Source organism: Hippoglossus hippoglossus, chromosome 5 (genome assembly GCF_009819705.1).
Source record: "Hippoglossus hippoglossus isolate fHipHip1 chromosome 5, fHipHip1.pri, whole genome shotgun sequence".
In the NCBI taxonomy this organism is placed as follows: Eukaryota; Metazoa; Chordata; class Actinopteri; order Pleuronectiformes; family Pleuronectidae; genus Hippoglossus; species Hippoglossus hippoglossus.
The window spans coordinates 28,060,789-28,077,042 of NC_047155.1; the positions used below are offsets into that span (position 1 = coordinate 28,060,789).

Sequence of the window (16,254 nt, forward strand, 5' to 3'; positions counted from 1 at the left end):
AGTGAGTTGCCCTGGGACACGAAAGTAACTCACACAGCAACACAGCCTTGATGATGTTCATCATGGACCAGCGAGCAGATAACCAAGTAAAGCTCCTGCCTCAGCAAAGACACTGGATGTTAACGAAGAGCTGAAATGTTCCCATGAGGAGGCAGATTCTCCTCCTGTGGATACTGTATCTGACAGTTACCACAAGTGAGGATACAGACGTCCTGAAGCTTTGTCTGGGATACTGGAGGGAGATAAACTGGCCACTGTATCAGAAACACACCACTCAGAATCAGACTATAGGTACGTCAGCAACTGTGCTCCTCTCCTTGGAGATGGACTATGTGAAGCTGAGTGTTCATGCATTTACATGCGATAGCGTGAAAGCAACACTATGTGACATTAGCTGAGCAACAGCGCGCTCTGCAGACACAAGTGGTTAAAGGTGGGGTAAGCGATTTTAATCCAATGCACTTTTTGTCAAATTCTACTTGTAGCTCCACTAGCTGCACTGAAAAAAAAAATTGCTTTGTGCCCAAAAAGCACAACAATGTTCCAGCCAATCAGCAACAAGGGAAGTCGTGTTTGTGCACAGGACAGGGGAGCAGTGGGAGCGAGATAAAAGTTTGACATAAACAGTATATGCTTACAGTACCCTACTCCTCTTTCTTGGAGCCATTTATAAATAAAACGTGTAAACATCACCTGATATCCAGTGTTGCGCAATGAACGCGTGAATATTGTTTGTGAACGTTGAACTGTTTACGAATGATGAATGTGAGCGAATGTACCTTCTCACATTTTACGACACAATTTTACCACACGCCGCATGACATCTCCACAGCCCAGCATAGGTGGTGTTAGTAGTACAGACGCATCTACTACTGCTGAAGCTAGTTTGTTTGAGACAGAGCGAGTTGGAGTTTACACACTCACTCACGAAGCAGCACACACACATACACCTGACTGGAGTTTTCTGTGTCCTCCCTCCACTCTCCTGCTGACCTGCACTCACTTTAACTAATAAACACTCATCACAAGTTATTAGGACATGATCAGTGTTAGTTTGATTCACTCCAGAGTTTATGAGGCTGTATTTAAACATTTAGTGCTCAGTACAACACGAGACGTGATGCACACAGTCAGGACTCATTCATGGTCTGACACCATCGATTAATAACTAAACACATGATTGTAAATTTGTCACCTAAATCTTCCTAATAAAAAAACAGAACAAATCAATGTGAACTAGTTCATTCTCCATGAACTGACTTTTGAACTAGTTCCTTTTAAGTGTGAACTGGCACAACACTGCTGCGATCACTGCCCTGCTTTGCACTATCACAGGATGGCAGGACAACTTTAAATAAAGGCCTCTGATAGCGTACACCGCCAAAACCCTTAAAATGTTACTATTGTTAGCCACTGGAAATGCTAACTCAGCTTTCTCACAGGATGTTATACCCAGTCATTTTCACACCAGCGCTCCAAATGCAGTGCTGAAGCACCACAGACTACAGTTAACCAAAGAAAAAGGAGTAATGAAAGGGCGAAGACCTGCAAGGACATCGGTGAGGCATTTCATTGACGGAGAGACCAAAGGGAGTTGAAAGGGATGAGGAGGCTTTGTGTATACCTGACAGGCATGGAAGTTCATATTTTGCTCACATTTAGTCCATATTGAGTTGTCCCATTTGCTAATGTTTGTGAGGGCTAATTCCAACAGCATACATGTAAGTGCATGAATGTGGAGGGTGGAGCTTCTGAAGGAGCAGTCGGGGGAGTATGTATTTTTTTCCGTCTAGAGTTAAAATAGCATCAGTCATTCCCCAAAAATGCTTACCCCATCATTAAGTGGTTTTACTGCGAAGGAAATCCCTATGGTAAAGCATTTAGCTAAATACAGACGGGTCCTGGAAGAAAAACTCGACTGAAAGGATCTGACGAGATTCTGACAAACTACAGCTCATAGTCTTCACCCAGGAAGACTCAAAGCTGTAACTCCTGCTAAAGAGAGGCTTCTGTATGCTACTGAAATAAAGGTCTGAATACTAAATGAAATGAGACATTTAAATTACAACAATAAATACAAAAATCCAAACATGTCAATTTTGTTCACTTTGTCATTAGGGTTAAGTGCAAAGTACTTTATCCAAATAAACTTAAAACTACAACACAAAGTGAGCACAGAATGAAGGGGTTTGAATATTTTCTAACACCATTGTATCTTTCATTAGCTCAAGATGAAAACACTGCATCATAAATGAATACAAATGAAGACTTCAACAAACTGCTGTGATTGTGCTTTAATTGTTTAATCCATCTGTGTTTGGCTCAGCCATTCTGTAAACCCACAGCTAAATAATAAATAAACAAACAGATGAGATTATTACAGAAAGGTAGCAACTTATTATATTATGTAAATAGACACATGATCAGGCATGTTTTCAACATGAACCTACTACCAACATAGAAAAATAAATCTAACAAAACTTGAGAGATTGAAATGGCACCAAATAAAGCAGGTAACCTTCCGGTGGAGGTGTGCACGGCGTGAGGCGTCTGTAAGGCAACTGGAGCGTAGACGGCACACTGAGTGTGCATGAGTGGCAATGTGGCACCATGGAATAGACACCGATGCTGCGAACGACCACAGGACAGAGCAGTAGGAGCCACTGACATGTCAGTGCTCTCAGGCCCGATTTTGGTACAAAACTGGACTTATACAAACACTATAATAATAAACTTCTGAACAAAGAGTCCTCAAATTCTCTTCTCAAGGTGCATTATCTGTGACATCATGTCCACCCCCTCCCTCAACCATATCGACCATGTCCAAAAAGGCTTTTAAAGTCCTGGCAAAACTAGGGCCAACTGTTTGATGGAGACAAATATCTCAGGTGTGTTGACGTAAACTGTGGACAGTGATGAGGAGCCAGAGAGAACTCTGACCGGCAGCTCTACTGCTCACTCCAGGTCCTGCAGGTTGATTGTGCTTCCTGTGAACTGGGAGTTGTCGGAACCGTTGTCATCCTCGGCCATCACTGAAGGTTCCTGTGAACATAAGAGTCACAGAGCTCAGCTGTCTGACGTGCTGTCGTGATATCCTGGTAATAATAAAAAGCTAATTATTGATACTATGTCAATAATTCCCATACATAATATTATTATTATTATCATCACGCAAACTTTCTATAGATACTGTAAAAATATCATTATTCAGTAGAAATCTGATATCGTGACAGCTCTAATCATTGCTACTAGTAGTTTGGCCACTGCATTGACACCATGTGGCGAAATCCAACTTGTGCTTCCAAATGAATAAGAATAAAAATAAATATAAATACACTGTTTACGTCAGCTGTCAGGTCAATCACGGTTTAGTATTATTTTTACTTGTTTCTGTTCTTTTCTTATCTACATTTATCACTTCATGAAGTGTTTCTGGCATCACAACTTTTTACCATGCTGTGATTTGTGCATTAGTGTTTGATTTGCTGTGAAATATAACCTCACTGTATCACAAAGTGGATTAAAGGCATGAGAGGCTGAAGATGTCTCACCTGTAAAATGTTGACAGGCAGGTCGACAGTGAGCTGAGAGTGGGAGCTGGAGGGCTGAGAGCTTAGCTGAAAGGCCAGATCTCCATCACTGGCTGGGTCATCCTGCATGAACACACACACTTTGTCAGCATGTCTGTCAACAGTAACTATGCTTCATCCGACTATTCAATACAGTCACCTCTTTTAGAATATGCTGCACAACACAGGTCATCATCATATATTACTTAAAACCTCGGGAGACACATTCAGTCAAAAAGCAATTTCAAATAGGTCATAAAGTTTTTTAATATCAGGTGGCTTCATCGGATCTACAAACTGTATTGTAACCAGATATTTGGGACCTCACCTGCAGCAGCTGAATCTGGACATACTGGGCCCCTGTGACCGGGTCTCGCAGAGTCAGGCCCCCATTGGCTGCTGCAGCTCCCTCACTGTAACGAGCACCAGAGGGAGCCAGGGATCCAGGAGCAATAGCTGCCTTTGCTCCTTTGGTTTTTCTTTGACACAATCCTGAAGTGCCTGGATTTGACATCGACAAATTATCCATCACTTACTGTTGTAGATTTTGGTTTTTATCTAATCTGAATGAGCAGCACTAAATGATGAGTGTGTTACCAGAGGAGGCTGATGGGCCTCTTTGTTTCTTCTTCTTCTTGGCCAGCTGGATGGCTCTGTAGTCAGTCCTGGCAGAACCTCCACTCTCCTAATGCACAAAGTAGACTCATTTTAGAACTGAATCACTTTATGTTCACTATCAATTATTTTGGATTTTTGGTCTAGAAAATGTCTACAAATTGTTAAAGGTGTATAAATAATAATTATGCACAGTTCACGGCTTAGACCTTTGTGCCATTTACAAAAAAGTATCAACCCAAGCAAACGTTTTTCATTCTTTCAAAATTGTACAGAAGAATGAGATTTAAAATATTTCAATTTCCGATTAAATACAATAATGTATCAGTCTAAAAAAATATGGTTACTCACAAGGAAGCTGCTTGGTGACACAGCGTTGAGTTCTGGGTCTTTCTGAGGGCTGAAGTTGCTGCTGTGAGTAGGGAAAACAAACTGGGTGAGGACTTTTCCTCCTTCTGGAGGCCCCAACACCTCCACACAGCCCAGCAGTGGTCCCGCTCCCCCCTGACCACCAACCTCAACCACCGTAGAGGGTGAGGTCAGCAGCTCTGCCACAGGAGCCACGGCCAGGGCAGCTGTGGCCTCCACGCTCAGGGCACTGGAGGAGCTGAGTGGGTGGTGCAGAGTGGGGTCCAAAGAGGATCCAGCACCCTGCATGGTGAGAGCTGTGAGGGTTCCCAGGGCCTCTGGGGTAACCGTCTGCACATCATCTAGGTTTAGGGTGCCCTGTGGGGGCAGGACATCGCAAACTGTTCCCTCCAGACTATGGTGGGGGGCCATGTCAGCACTGGCTGTTAAAATAAGGGGTTCCACAGTCTTGGCCATGGCAGTGCTAGAGCTGGTACAAAGAGTGGCCCCAACTGAGGAGGGGTCAATGGTCAGGATGCCTGAGCTGACCAGGGAGAGGTCCATTGTGAAGGTGCCGTTCGAGCCACTACTGCCGACAGGAATTCCCAGTCCAATACCAGTGGTGGGTGCAGTGCCTCCGGGCACGGCGGAGAAAAGAGAGCTGAGGTCCAAGTGGGTCAACTGGTCGCCCCCGGCAATACCAGGCCCAGCAACTGTTGTTGAGGTGGAGCTGATGAGCTCGCTACTGGGGGTCAAGGTGGGCGTGGTCTCCATTTGGTTCAAAACATCTGGCATGGAGGAGAGGGGAAAGAGTGTAAGCATTGTTCCCACAGCATCTATTGGAATAAATTGTTTAGTAGAGTTATATATCCACTGTGCATGTCACAAAACCCTTCATAGGACTACTGCTCTCATTCATGTTGTATACCATACCGATATAGTTATAACAGCTTACACACATGCATATATGTACACGGCTATTTCAACCAGATGTAAGTCGAGTTTGCACATGAAAAGGGGGCGTTTTTTGATAAGTGGTGGGAGGCAAGTAAAGTCAAGGACTTGGCTGAGCTGCGAGAGGGGTTACTTTTGGAAGAATTAAAAAATTGTTAGATGGAGCACATTGTTGTTTATTTGAATGAGCAGAACGTTGTGTCTCTCTCTGCGGCGGCTGTCCTTGCAGCCGAGTTTGCCTTAACACGCAATTCCCCGGTAGTGGCTGATGATATGAACACGTGCTAGCCTACAAATACCTGGTTTGTCATATATAATGCAAAAATAAAATCATACATATACACCTCAATCTGTGCCACTGCACTCAAGTACATTTCTATACAAATTATTTTCCATCTATAGTGAAATATGTATACATGTACATGTTCTTTGTATTTTTTTAATATTTTATTGCCTACTTCATTCTATTTTAATACTTTCTTGTGTTCAACTGTCTACCTCATTTTGACTATCTGCTGCTGTAATTAATTCCCCCCCGAAATGAATTAGAACAATGCCCTCCAAAAATCTGAGAACACTTTGAACTGTGAGATTATTCTGTACTGCTGCTCAATGTTTACAGGTTTCATAATTCATGAATGGGAATTTTCAGAATTACATACACAAATTCTAACTTGCACAGTATAGTAACAAATCTTTTTTTTTTTTTAATATGCACATGTATTTTTCTGCCAAGTCTGTGTCCTGTGGTGCCATATATTACATTTATACAATTTCTTGTAATTTAGTCATAATAAGTGGTATTACCATGACACCTTGCTCCCCTTAAAAAAACAACAACATCAAGTGTATTTCTTTTAAGGTTATGATTAGTCAGTGAGAGTCACTAACCGGGGCTGAGGTGGTGGTGTTTGAGCATGTGGCTCTTAAGACTGCTGCGGGAGGAGAAGTGCTTGGAGCAGTTGGCCACAGGACAGCGGGTCCTCAGGGTGCTGCTGTCTTGCTTATGCTTCTTGGAGTGGATGTACAGGCTGCTGCGTGCTGAGAACTTTGCATTACAGCCTGAGAAATAACACAAAGGACACAAGTGTCAAAACATGATAAACTGAGAAAAAGAGAACAAATTTCTTGTGTATTTAACGGTATTGTAAAACCAAGTGGAAGACAAATTTAAACTTGTCTCTCTTCATTTCCAACTGATCAAACAGGTCCATTTCATTTTAATAAAGCACGTAGAGTATAACTAGGGCTGGGCGATATGGCCTAAAACAAATATCGCTATATTTTTATGACATATCGCGATATATATGAAGTGGCTAAGCTATCAGAAGTAAGGATTTACAGCGGCCCTGAACGCACATCATCGGTAGATATCAGCGAACATTTAATCATAAAACACGTAAATGACCTCGTTTCGAGTCGAATGTAAAAGTCGGGGCCTTCTTATCATTGATCAGCTGTGGATCATAGAGGAAACTCTGGTGGTTTGTTTCCACTGTTTCACTGAGCGGCTGCTTGACGTAAACGCGCCTCGTATCTCACTGTGTAGCAGAATAAGTGGGGGCGGAGCCCCGGGGCCTGTGTGTGTGTGAACTCCAGCTCGCTCTGAGCACACACACACACACACACACACACACACACACACACACACACACACACACACACACACACACACACACACACACACACACACACACACACACACACACACACACACACACACACACACACACACACACACACACACCTCCCCTCTCACTGGAGTGAACGCTGCTCACGTTCATCATTTGTAATCTGATTAGTTCGGTTCAGCGTTCACAAGGAATATGAACAAACCGTCAATAACCGTCTCTGAACATGTGAACTCGCTGGGACTCTTCACTTTCTTTCTCTCCGTGCTCTCTGAGTGTCTTCCCTCTTCTCCTGATTCAAAAAAACACATGTGCGCAGGAGAGTTTCCTGAATGGGCAGGGAAGTGAGCAGTCTGCTGTGGAAGGGGCATGAGAAGCAACACTCAGAGAGTTTCATGCTGACGCCTTAAAACATTCACGTTAAACTTTATACTCGATGGTTGCGATAGTCGTTTAATACATCACACGTGGTACAAGCCGTGATACATCGAGTATATTTGATATACGAGTAACCATTGACTTTCTCCCAGCAGAACATGTGACTCCTACCTTCTGCATGGCAGTGGAAGGGCTTGGTGCCCAGATGGGTGATACTGTGACCCTTGAGGTGCTCCGCCCGGGTAAAGGACTTGCCACAGCCCTCCTCCGTACAGACAAAGCGACGGTCATCATCATGTTTCCTGATTAACATAAAGAACAGGGCTGTGGTCAGTGAAACCTTCTCATACTAAATGGGCGGACCAACAGCAGAGGTGGATATTGACTACATGTTTAATGCAGAAAATGCAGAATCGATTATTTGAAAAGTAACTTCATTTTCTTGCACAATGCTTTATATTTATTACAGATGTCTGCAACTTAATTATGATGATAATTCCAGTTTCAGATACCTACAATTGAATTCTCACTAGTCCTCATCCAAGTTCAAGATGTCTTACATTCACTTAAATTCAAAACACCTTAAATTTAGTTTGAACTAGACAGCATGGCGTTGCAGATATCATGATCTTGAATTAAAGATTATAATATAACAATCAAATATCATAATTCAACTGATGAGAAACCAGACAAAAAAGAATGATAAAAGTAGCTTGAATCTTACTATGTAATTACAGATGTATAAAATTTGAGTTTTGAGTAGTTCGAACTGATTCAAAGATAATGTTTTGAAGTAAAAAAGATGTTTTATATATATTATACAAAAGTTCTTACTCGTCTCAGTGAAAGCACGACCAGTCAAAATGACATTGTTGATAATGTAATTGTTTATTCTGGATAGTCAAACTTGGTTGAGAAAAGTCAAAAGGTCCTGCTGAATGTGACAGGGAGCCGTCTGTGTGACAGAGGTGTATCTACAGTATCTCTCTCTCACTGCACCGAGTTGAATTCATGTCTGTATTTACACAAAACATCTTCCAGCAGGTTGTTTTTGTGCGTTAGAACATAACCGCTGTGAAACAATCAGAAAATAACGGTTTGTGTTTTTGTTTCCCTGCTTTGTGTTCACCATCAGCGCTCCCTCTCTTCATTCAGCCTGTAGGTCTCTTGACCACTGCAGCCCTCTCCCCGCCTCGTTGAGTCGAGGAAGAGACAATCGATAAAAGTGTGACAGTTTTACGTTAAAACCTCAAACAACACTTGTGTGAAGCTGATTTCACATGATGCAGCAATACAACATCGCTGCAGTATGAACCTTAAGTTGTTTAAGATCCTCCAGTAAACCGAGAGAAGAAGAAGAGCTCCAAAATTCCAGTGATGTTGGGCTGCTGTTCCATGTGAAATCATTCGCAGTTAACGCTCTTCTTTGCACACTTTAAGTTAAATTGTATCCACACTTGTAATGACTTGTAACTATCCGCTGTGTCTTTAGCAGTGTTTACCTCAGCCATTTTTCAAACGTTGACTCAAAAGAGGAGCTGGTGTCGTCACATGAGCTACACAATGCACGGAAATATTCCCAAAATACATATTACTTATTACAATCACTTATTTGACAACTTACCGTTTGTGTCGCAGCAACTTGGACATGCTGGTGAAAGACCAGGCACAGCCCTCAGAGTCGCAGACAAACGGCCTCTCACCTGCAAACAGGAAACTGAGTGTATTTACAGTGAACACGATCTGAGATCCTAAAACACTAGACTTGAGTCCCCAGTCATTACACATGAAATTCAAAATCCCAGTTTGAGATATAAACCAAGTATGATTACTGTTAAAACAAAGATTTTTTTCTGTTATCGTTATGATGATTAATAGGCTTAACAGAAGCACAGGATATAGAAATTAAATCACTTTCTTGACTTATTCAAGCCTACTTGAAAATACATCCATAACTTTTCCTCTCTGAAAGTCACAAACTTTCATGAATTTCAAGGACTTGTGGGAGGCATGTATGCAGTCCAGTTGAGACATATTCTTAGTTTTGTAATGTTTTGGAAATGTGCAGCAGTAAGAGCTGCTCTCCACTGAAATGAGAGAACAAAGAGCTACACATTCACAGAATCATGTGATTGGAGAATGACTTGTTCTTAAAAAAAACAGCATCCAACGTCTGTTTTGCCTCTTTGACTATTGTAGAAAAGGGAAGTGACCATTCACTGATCCTGTAGGTCCAGACTAAGAGTAATGTGTGGGGGTGGTGGGCGGGGACAATGCTACTGACACTTCTAATGTGTGCTTACCCGTGTGACTCCTCATGTGGATCTTGAGGCGACAGGCCTTGTCGTACGTCTTATCGCAGCCTGGGTAGCTGCAGGTGAAGTGGCCTGTTTCTCTGAAGTGAGTGCGATTATGGGAGAAGAGGGCACTGAAGGTGATGAACGTTTTCTCACAGCCTGTAGAGGAAAGGACATTTTTGCAACAGGAATATATTAACTATTGATTTTTACTTGACTGTGAACGGTGGTTTTCTAGCAACACTTTACATAAGACCATACCAGTGCAACGACCATTGTGGGGTTATGCAATATCAGGCCGATATGATCAGCTGATTAGTGTGTGGACACGGGGAGGCTGTAATTGTAAAATGAGCTTGTGTTACCTGGGAATTCACACTTGTGCGGCCTCTGCGGCTCAAAGTGGACCCTCTGGTGATTGGTGAGTCGTGCAGCGCTGCGAAACCTCTCACTGCAGATCTCACAGATGAAGGAATTGTCATGCTCGTGGACTTTGACGTGAGCCTTGAGGTTGTACACGGTGGTGAAACGCCGCCCACAGCCTTCAAACTGGCAGGTATGTGGCCGCTGCTTGTCATGGGACTGGAGATGTCGCTTGAGCTTGTAAGAGGTAGCAAACGCCCAGCCGCAGCCCTCTACAATGCACTGGTGGGGCCGAGGATCCTCTGCGTGGTTCAGGAGGTGAACCTTGAGTTTCTGACGTGTGTCAAGTGTGCTGGAGCATCCCGGCTCTGGGCAGCAGAAAGATGCCACTGTCTCTTTCTTAGACCGGACTGGTGGCACAGACTGGAAGTCCTCGCTGTCACAGCCTGCCACTGTTAATCTGGGGGCTGGGGTGACCAGGTCAGCCTCTGTCACTGCACACAGGACCCCTGGCTCTTGCTTGATGATGGCACAGGAGTCCAGAGAGGTGCCCAGCTCTGATAGTGAGCAGTCATCCGCCAGAGCCAGCTCAGAGTCACTCACCGACAGACCAGCTCGGGGCTCTTCCTGCTGACTGCTGCTGGATACTGCTAATGTGCTGATCTTCCCGATGGATTTAGTGCCACTTTCATAGTTGAGGAGAACAATATCCTCATGGTCTTTCATGCCCAGATGCTCCTTCAAGCTCACCATGTCATCCTCTTTGTGCACATGGCCCTCCGGTGGGGCCGCCAGAGTCAGGATCCCGTTTTCTATGGTCACTACGATGCTTTGGTTGTTTATCATAATAGTTCCGGAAAAGGTTTCGCTGGCAGGCGGACTCGAGGAGGCCGTGACGGGATCGGCATCGCCCTGCAGCCCCGATGAGTCCGAAATAAAGTCCATGGCTTCCGCGATGCCCGAGCTCCCGGAGATCAAGGCACTGCTCTCGTCGACACGGGACTGCGGAGAAAGCGCCAGTTTACCTCCATCGTTTTCTGTGCAAATCTGACCACATAGCTTATCGCCATATTTGTTTGTCAGAACTACGTCCTCGACGGTGCGGTGAAACGCAGTCTGTTTGGCGCACACAGCGGCACAGTTACTGTTCAGCACGTTGAAAACATGCTCCGTCTTGTTGCCGGCCTGTATGTCCACACAGTTCAGGCTGTCGCTGGGCTCACAGACAAGAAGGTTGCTCCCGTTCCCCACCTCCATGAAGGGACGCGCTTTGCACCACTCCTGCTTCTTACCCTTCACTTTACCGCCGTCCATACATGGTACATCCGCCCTGGGTTTGCCCTGCTCGCCGTCGCCGTCCTCTTGAAGCACGTTAACAACTACATATAGCTCCGGGGTGGTTCTGTCCGCCCTGCTCGGCCCACCGAAGCTCCCCGGCGCCGCGGAGACTCGGCTGCCCAGTGGAGGCTGCTTGAAGGCGCCGTCCTCACGCTGCTGCTGCTGCTGCTGCTGCCGTAAACCTGGAAATGGTAACGCTAGCTGCCGCTGCTGCTCCGGTTCCTCTTCCCCTTCAAACAGAGGCAGCGCCATTTGCATTCCGCAGTCCACATTCTCCACACCGAGTCTCCAGGCACTTCGGACGGACTCGTGGGAGCCGAGTAGGGCGTTGAGCTCGTTTTCTTTCTCCGTGTTCACGTTATGAAGTCCGGTACTTTGTTTGGGACCCGGTACGTGCGCCCTGTTCGCCGGCTGCGGTTTGCTAGCAGGCTCAAACCCCGTCCCGCTGCCATTTTCCGCCAGCAGGCGAAACGCAGACGTCCTCGGCCTGGTGTTGTTGTTGTTGTCTCTGTGTGGTTCACTCTGATCCGGCTGAGCTCTCGGTCCTGCCGCCGAGCGCAGAGGGGACGAAGTGGGTCCATGTAGGGCGCCATGTTGAGAGTGGATGTTTTGGGCATCAGATAGCCCCTGAATTTCCATCTTGGTATCCCTGTAGCAGCGACACACAAAAGGCCCGCCCTAGTACACACACACACACACACACACACACTCACTCACTCACACACGTACACGTACACGTTAGTAGGTGACTTGTTGGTGTGGGTCTTTTTCTAAGTGATAACAACAAGATAAATACATATTTTAATATATACCATAACTACCAGACACCAGAACAGCTTCTTTCCTCTGGCCGTTACTCTGATGAACACTTATTCAACCATACAGTGTCAGGAGCAATAATCTTGTATCTATATATTCAAAATTTGATATATATATATATATATATATATATATACATGCATATTCCACCTACCTCATGTACATAAAGTATCCTGTGACAACCTTTCCAGTTTTATTCTAGCATCTGCGCTCTGCATCATTGTACTATTTCTCCATGTTATTGTCAGTTCTGTTGTGTCTTATTTTCATATATATATATATATATATATATATATATTTCCTACTTGTACATATGTTTGCTGTACATTGAGCAATGAAAAAAACGGAGTCAAATTCCTTGTATGTGGAGACATACATGGCCAATAAAGCTGATTCTGATATATATAATATTTACTTCAACAAATTTCCGCATCACAACACTATGTGGGAGTATATAAGATATGGACTATTAGCTATATTCTACCTTGTATTCTGAGGGGTGAGGTACACAGTGGACTGGTCACCAGTCTATCACTGACATAAAAGACAAACAACCATTCAACGACTCATGTTCAAACCTACAGACAGTCCTCAGATAACCTGCACGTCTTTGGGCCGAGTGCCTGCAGAAAAGAGTTGGACCTGTGAGCTTTCTTGCTGTGAGGCGACAGTGTTGCCATGGTGAACATATTTTAAAACATGTCGGTTATCTTTATAAACCATTTCTCTTGTGATGTTCTTTCACATAAGGATGTAGAAATGTAAAAAAAAAAAAAGGTAAAATTATTCCAAGGGACATATATGGGGGGCCCCCTGAATATTTTCAATCTTGTAGGCGGTCATTAGCGGAGGAAAAATGAGAACTTTTGCCTTACAGCATGTTTTATTGTATCAACTGATACATGTGCATTAATTAACACTATTTAGAATTGAAACCATTCTGTTCTTCTTATTCTTAGCATGATTAATTATAAAGCAACATATTCAGCCTCAGTCAGTGTTTTTTCTTCCTGTTTCCACTGAGTGGCAGCACAGTACAATAAAACAGAGAAAACACTGTACAGCTCCTCCGCTCCGGTTATTAAACCAACATATAAAGAAAGTGGTTCACGCAGTGTGTTCAAGCCTCATCCCTTATTCCTTAGTAAACTTATTGTTTTGATAGTGGAAAATATGTATCACACTATTAGAATATAATAAAACATAGGATATGTCACATTTAAAATTAACTTCACCACACCAAACTCACAATTTAACAATTTCTATCTATCTATCTATCTATCTATCTATCTATCCATCCATCCATCCATCCATCCATCCATCCATCCATCTGTCAGTCTGTCTATCTATCATGTATGTGTAATAATAATGTTCACAATAGCAAATCGATCTTTATGGCCCACTGCCTTAAATAATATCTTTATTTGGTACCAAAGCAAAAGATAGAAAACAGTGACCAAGCTATAAATTGACCAACGCAAATGGAGACAAAAATAACAGATACACATTTAGAGTATCAGAGAGGAACAAAATGGAAGGAAGACCTTTCACAAAATATTCTGTACATCACTTTGGACGTATTTACATCTGACCTACATGTAGACTGCATGGGACACATTTAACTGGGGAGCATTGGTGAGCAGTAAATTGTTTGTCAGTGTCATTAACTAATACTGTACACACGGTATAGAAAGCTTCACATGCTTCATACAAAAATATCCAATAGGTTACATGTATGTGACTTTGGTCGGTGTACTAGTGGATAGTAACACACACATGCATGTATGTTTTAACACTGTGATACAAATCTACCCTACTATTCATGTGTCTCAGTCCTATAAGTTTGGGATTATTATTATTATAATTATTACTATTATTATGTTGGCAGTTCCTTCAAGTATATTGTACACAATAACAGTAGAAATAGAAAGAACGCTCACAAGTCAACACATGTGGGAATACAGTTTGAAGTCATTGTCAGATATGAATAAAGATACAGATTTTCCTAAACAAGTACAATCATTGGCAGCATATCAGCCCAGTAAGCATGCAAAAGAACAGATGTCCTGTGTTGTCATATAAAAATAGAGTCCTCCCTCACACACACACACACACACACACACACACACACACACACACACACACACACAATTTTGACAGAAATAAGGCCACATATCCGTTTCCTTTCTGTTACAATATGACACAAGTTCAATAGTGATGAATCCATTTGTTATTTTTGGCTTGAAGGAAATCCCTCCAACTTACTGTGTTGCTATCAGGTTGAACCATTTCTCTACGTTCCAAAGGTCAGAGACAGAGAATTTCAACCAGACTTCATAGAATCTGTTTTTAGATCCTGTGTTCAAGGGAAGAAAAAAGAGCTCAACCTGTTACAGTAAATCATATCTGGGGTTTATGGTCAAGTACTCACTTTTGCTGGAATTGTTCATGCACACAACAAAGGCATTACAAACAGGGGAAACATCTCAGAAAAGTCTAAATTCGTTGCTAAAAAGCCTGTTTCTACAGCTGCTGGTTGACAGGCCAACACAGGAGAAATGCAGCCATTTATCAAACAGCAGAAGTGACCGGGGAAATGTGTGCATACATTTTAAAAAGCAGTCAACACGGCCTCAGTGTCACTGACACAGCAGTATGTGCACTCAGTTGTCAGTTTATTAGGTACACCTATCTAACACTAATATAGTCACATACAACAGTTCACAAGAGTACTGCATTATGATGAGAGGTGTTTCTATTAATTTGTCAGACGCATTCAAAGCAATGATGGTAGGCTAAATAACAAAAACCCCTGTCTCTATAATGTAGTAGTTATACAGCACCCCTATACTATATAAACTATATCCTTTTATTACAACTCTTCAACACAGTTCAAACACAAACTGAACAGTATAACCATCACAGAGGATTTTTGCAGGACTGCTGTATTAGACTGTATTGGTTTTACCTAATGAACTAATAAAAGAGTGTTTACCAAACCACTGTTTCAATTTTCAGTTTTTCTTCCTCTTTCCACAGAACAACATAAAGGAAAGTAAAGGTGACCCTGACACTTCCACGCATTCTCTGCTACATATGAAATATTCTGGACTGTGAAATGCACACTGATCAGCTCCAGGCAGCTTCAGACAGAGGCGCCCTCAGTCAAGAATGATTCGCCTCAGCTGAGAGAGTTACAATTTAGAGGAAGAGGCTGGACAGCGGAGCACACTGATATGAGGATGTCCTCTGAAACCAGGGCTGAAATAAATTGCACAAACTGATACTGTTAAATGTACGCTTGCTGGAGGAGGTGGAGGTGCTGAAGTGGAGGATATTTCAGTCCTTTCTCCATCTCGAGCCTGTTTCAGGGCCACATAGATATTTCCTGCTTGCAAGCGTCTCCCTTCATGTCCACGTGGGATTAGTTCAGACTTGCCGATGCTCCATCGCTGGATATTGACCTTGAAATGTAGAACATTCATTACCCCTTCAGAGAAAACATTTGAATGTCATCTTCAGCATAGAATAATATACAGCATACACTTTCATGATGCAATAAAAAGAACTGGTGTCCCCTGGTGCTGAGTTGCCACGACCAGGAAAGGATATAATTTCTGTTCCAACAATTTTCAGTTTCCTGTGTTACCGTCAAGCCTTTGAAATGCCCTGAGAATTAATAAACAAGGAAAGGGACCTCTTTCTTCATACGGTCTTTCTTTGCAATTGATAGAAAGCACATTGTCGGCTACTTCAGGATTCATTATTAGAGCAGACAGACCCAGAACTGAATAACGGAGGATTGGAGAATCAACATCAGCAGAAGTTGGGTTTTCAAAAAAATAAATAGTGAATCAGTGACTGAGGAAAAACAGCCAAATGACATGTAAATGCAGCTGTGTGTGACTGCAGAGCTGCGTGTTGCACTTGCAGAGGGAGTAT

At 43.1% G+C, this 16,254-nt stretch overlaps 1 protein-coding gene across 1 annotated transcript; it reads right to left on the reverse strand.

Moving 5' to 3' along the window:
* Positions 1-2,279: 2,279 nt before the first annotated feature.
* Positions 2,280-12,394, reverse strand: si:dkey-156n14.3 (zinc finger protein ZXDC). The gene is made up of 10 exons (XM_034584329.1): positions 10,158-12,394; positions 9,799-9,951; positions 9,120-9,198; positions 7,667-7,797; positions 6,378-6,548; positions 4,536-5,320; positions 4,167-4,254; positions 3,898-4,070; positions 3,552-3,653; positions 2,280-3,042 (listed from the first exon to the last, which is right to left on the reverse strand). The coding sequence occupies exons 1-10, from the start codon at positions 12,130-12,132 to the stop codon at positions 2,956-2,958; spliced, it is 3,744 nt and encodes a 1,247-aa protein (XP_034440220.1). The 5' UTR covers positions 12,133-12,394; the 3' UTR covers positions 2,280-2,955.
* Positions 12,395-16,254: the final 3,860 nt, after the last annotated feature.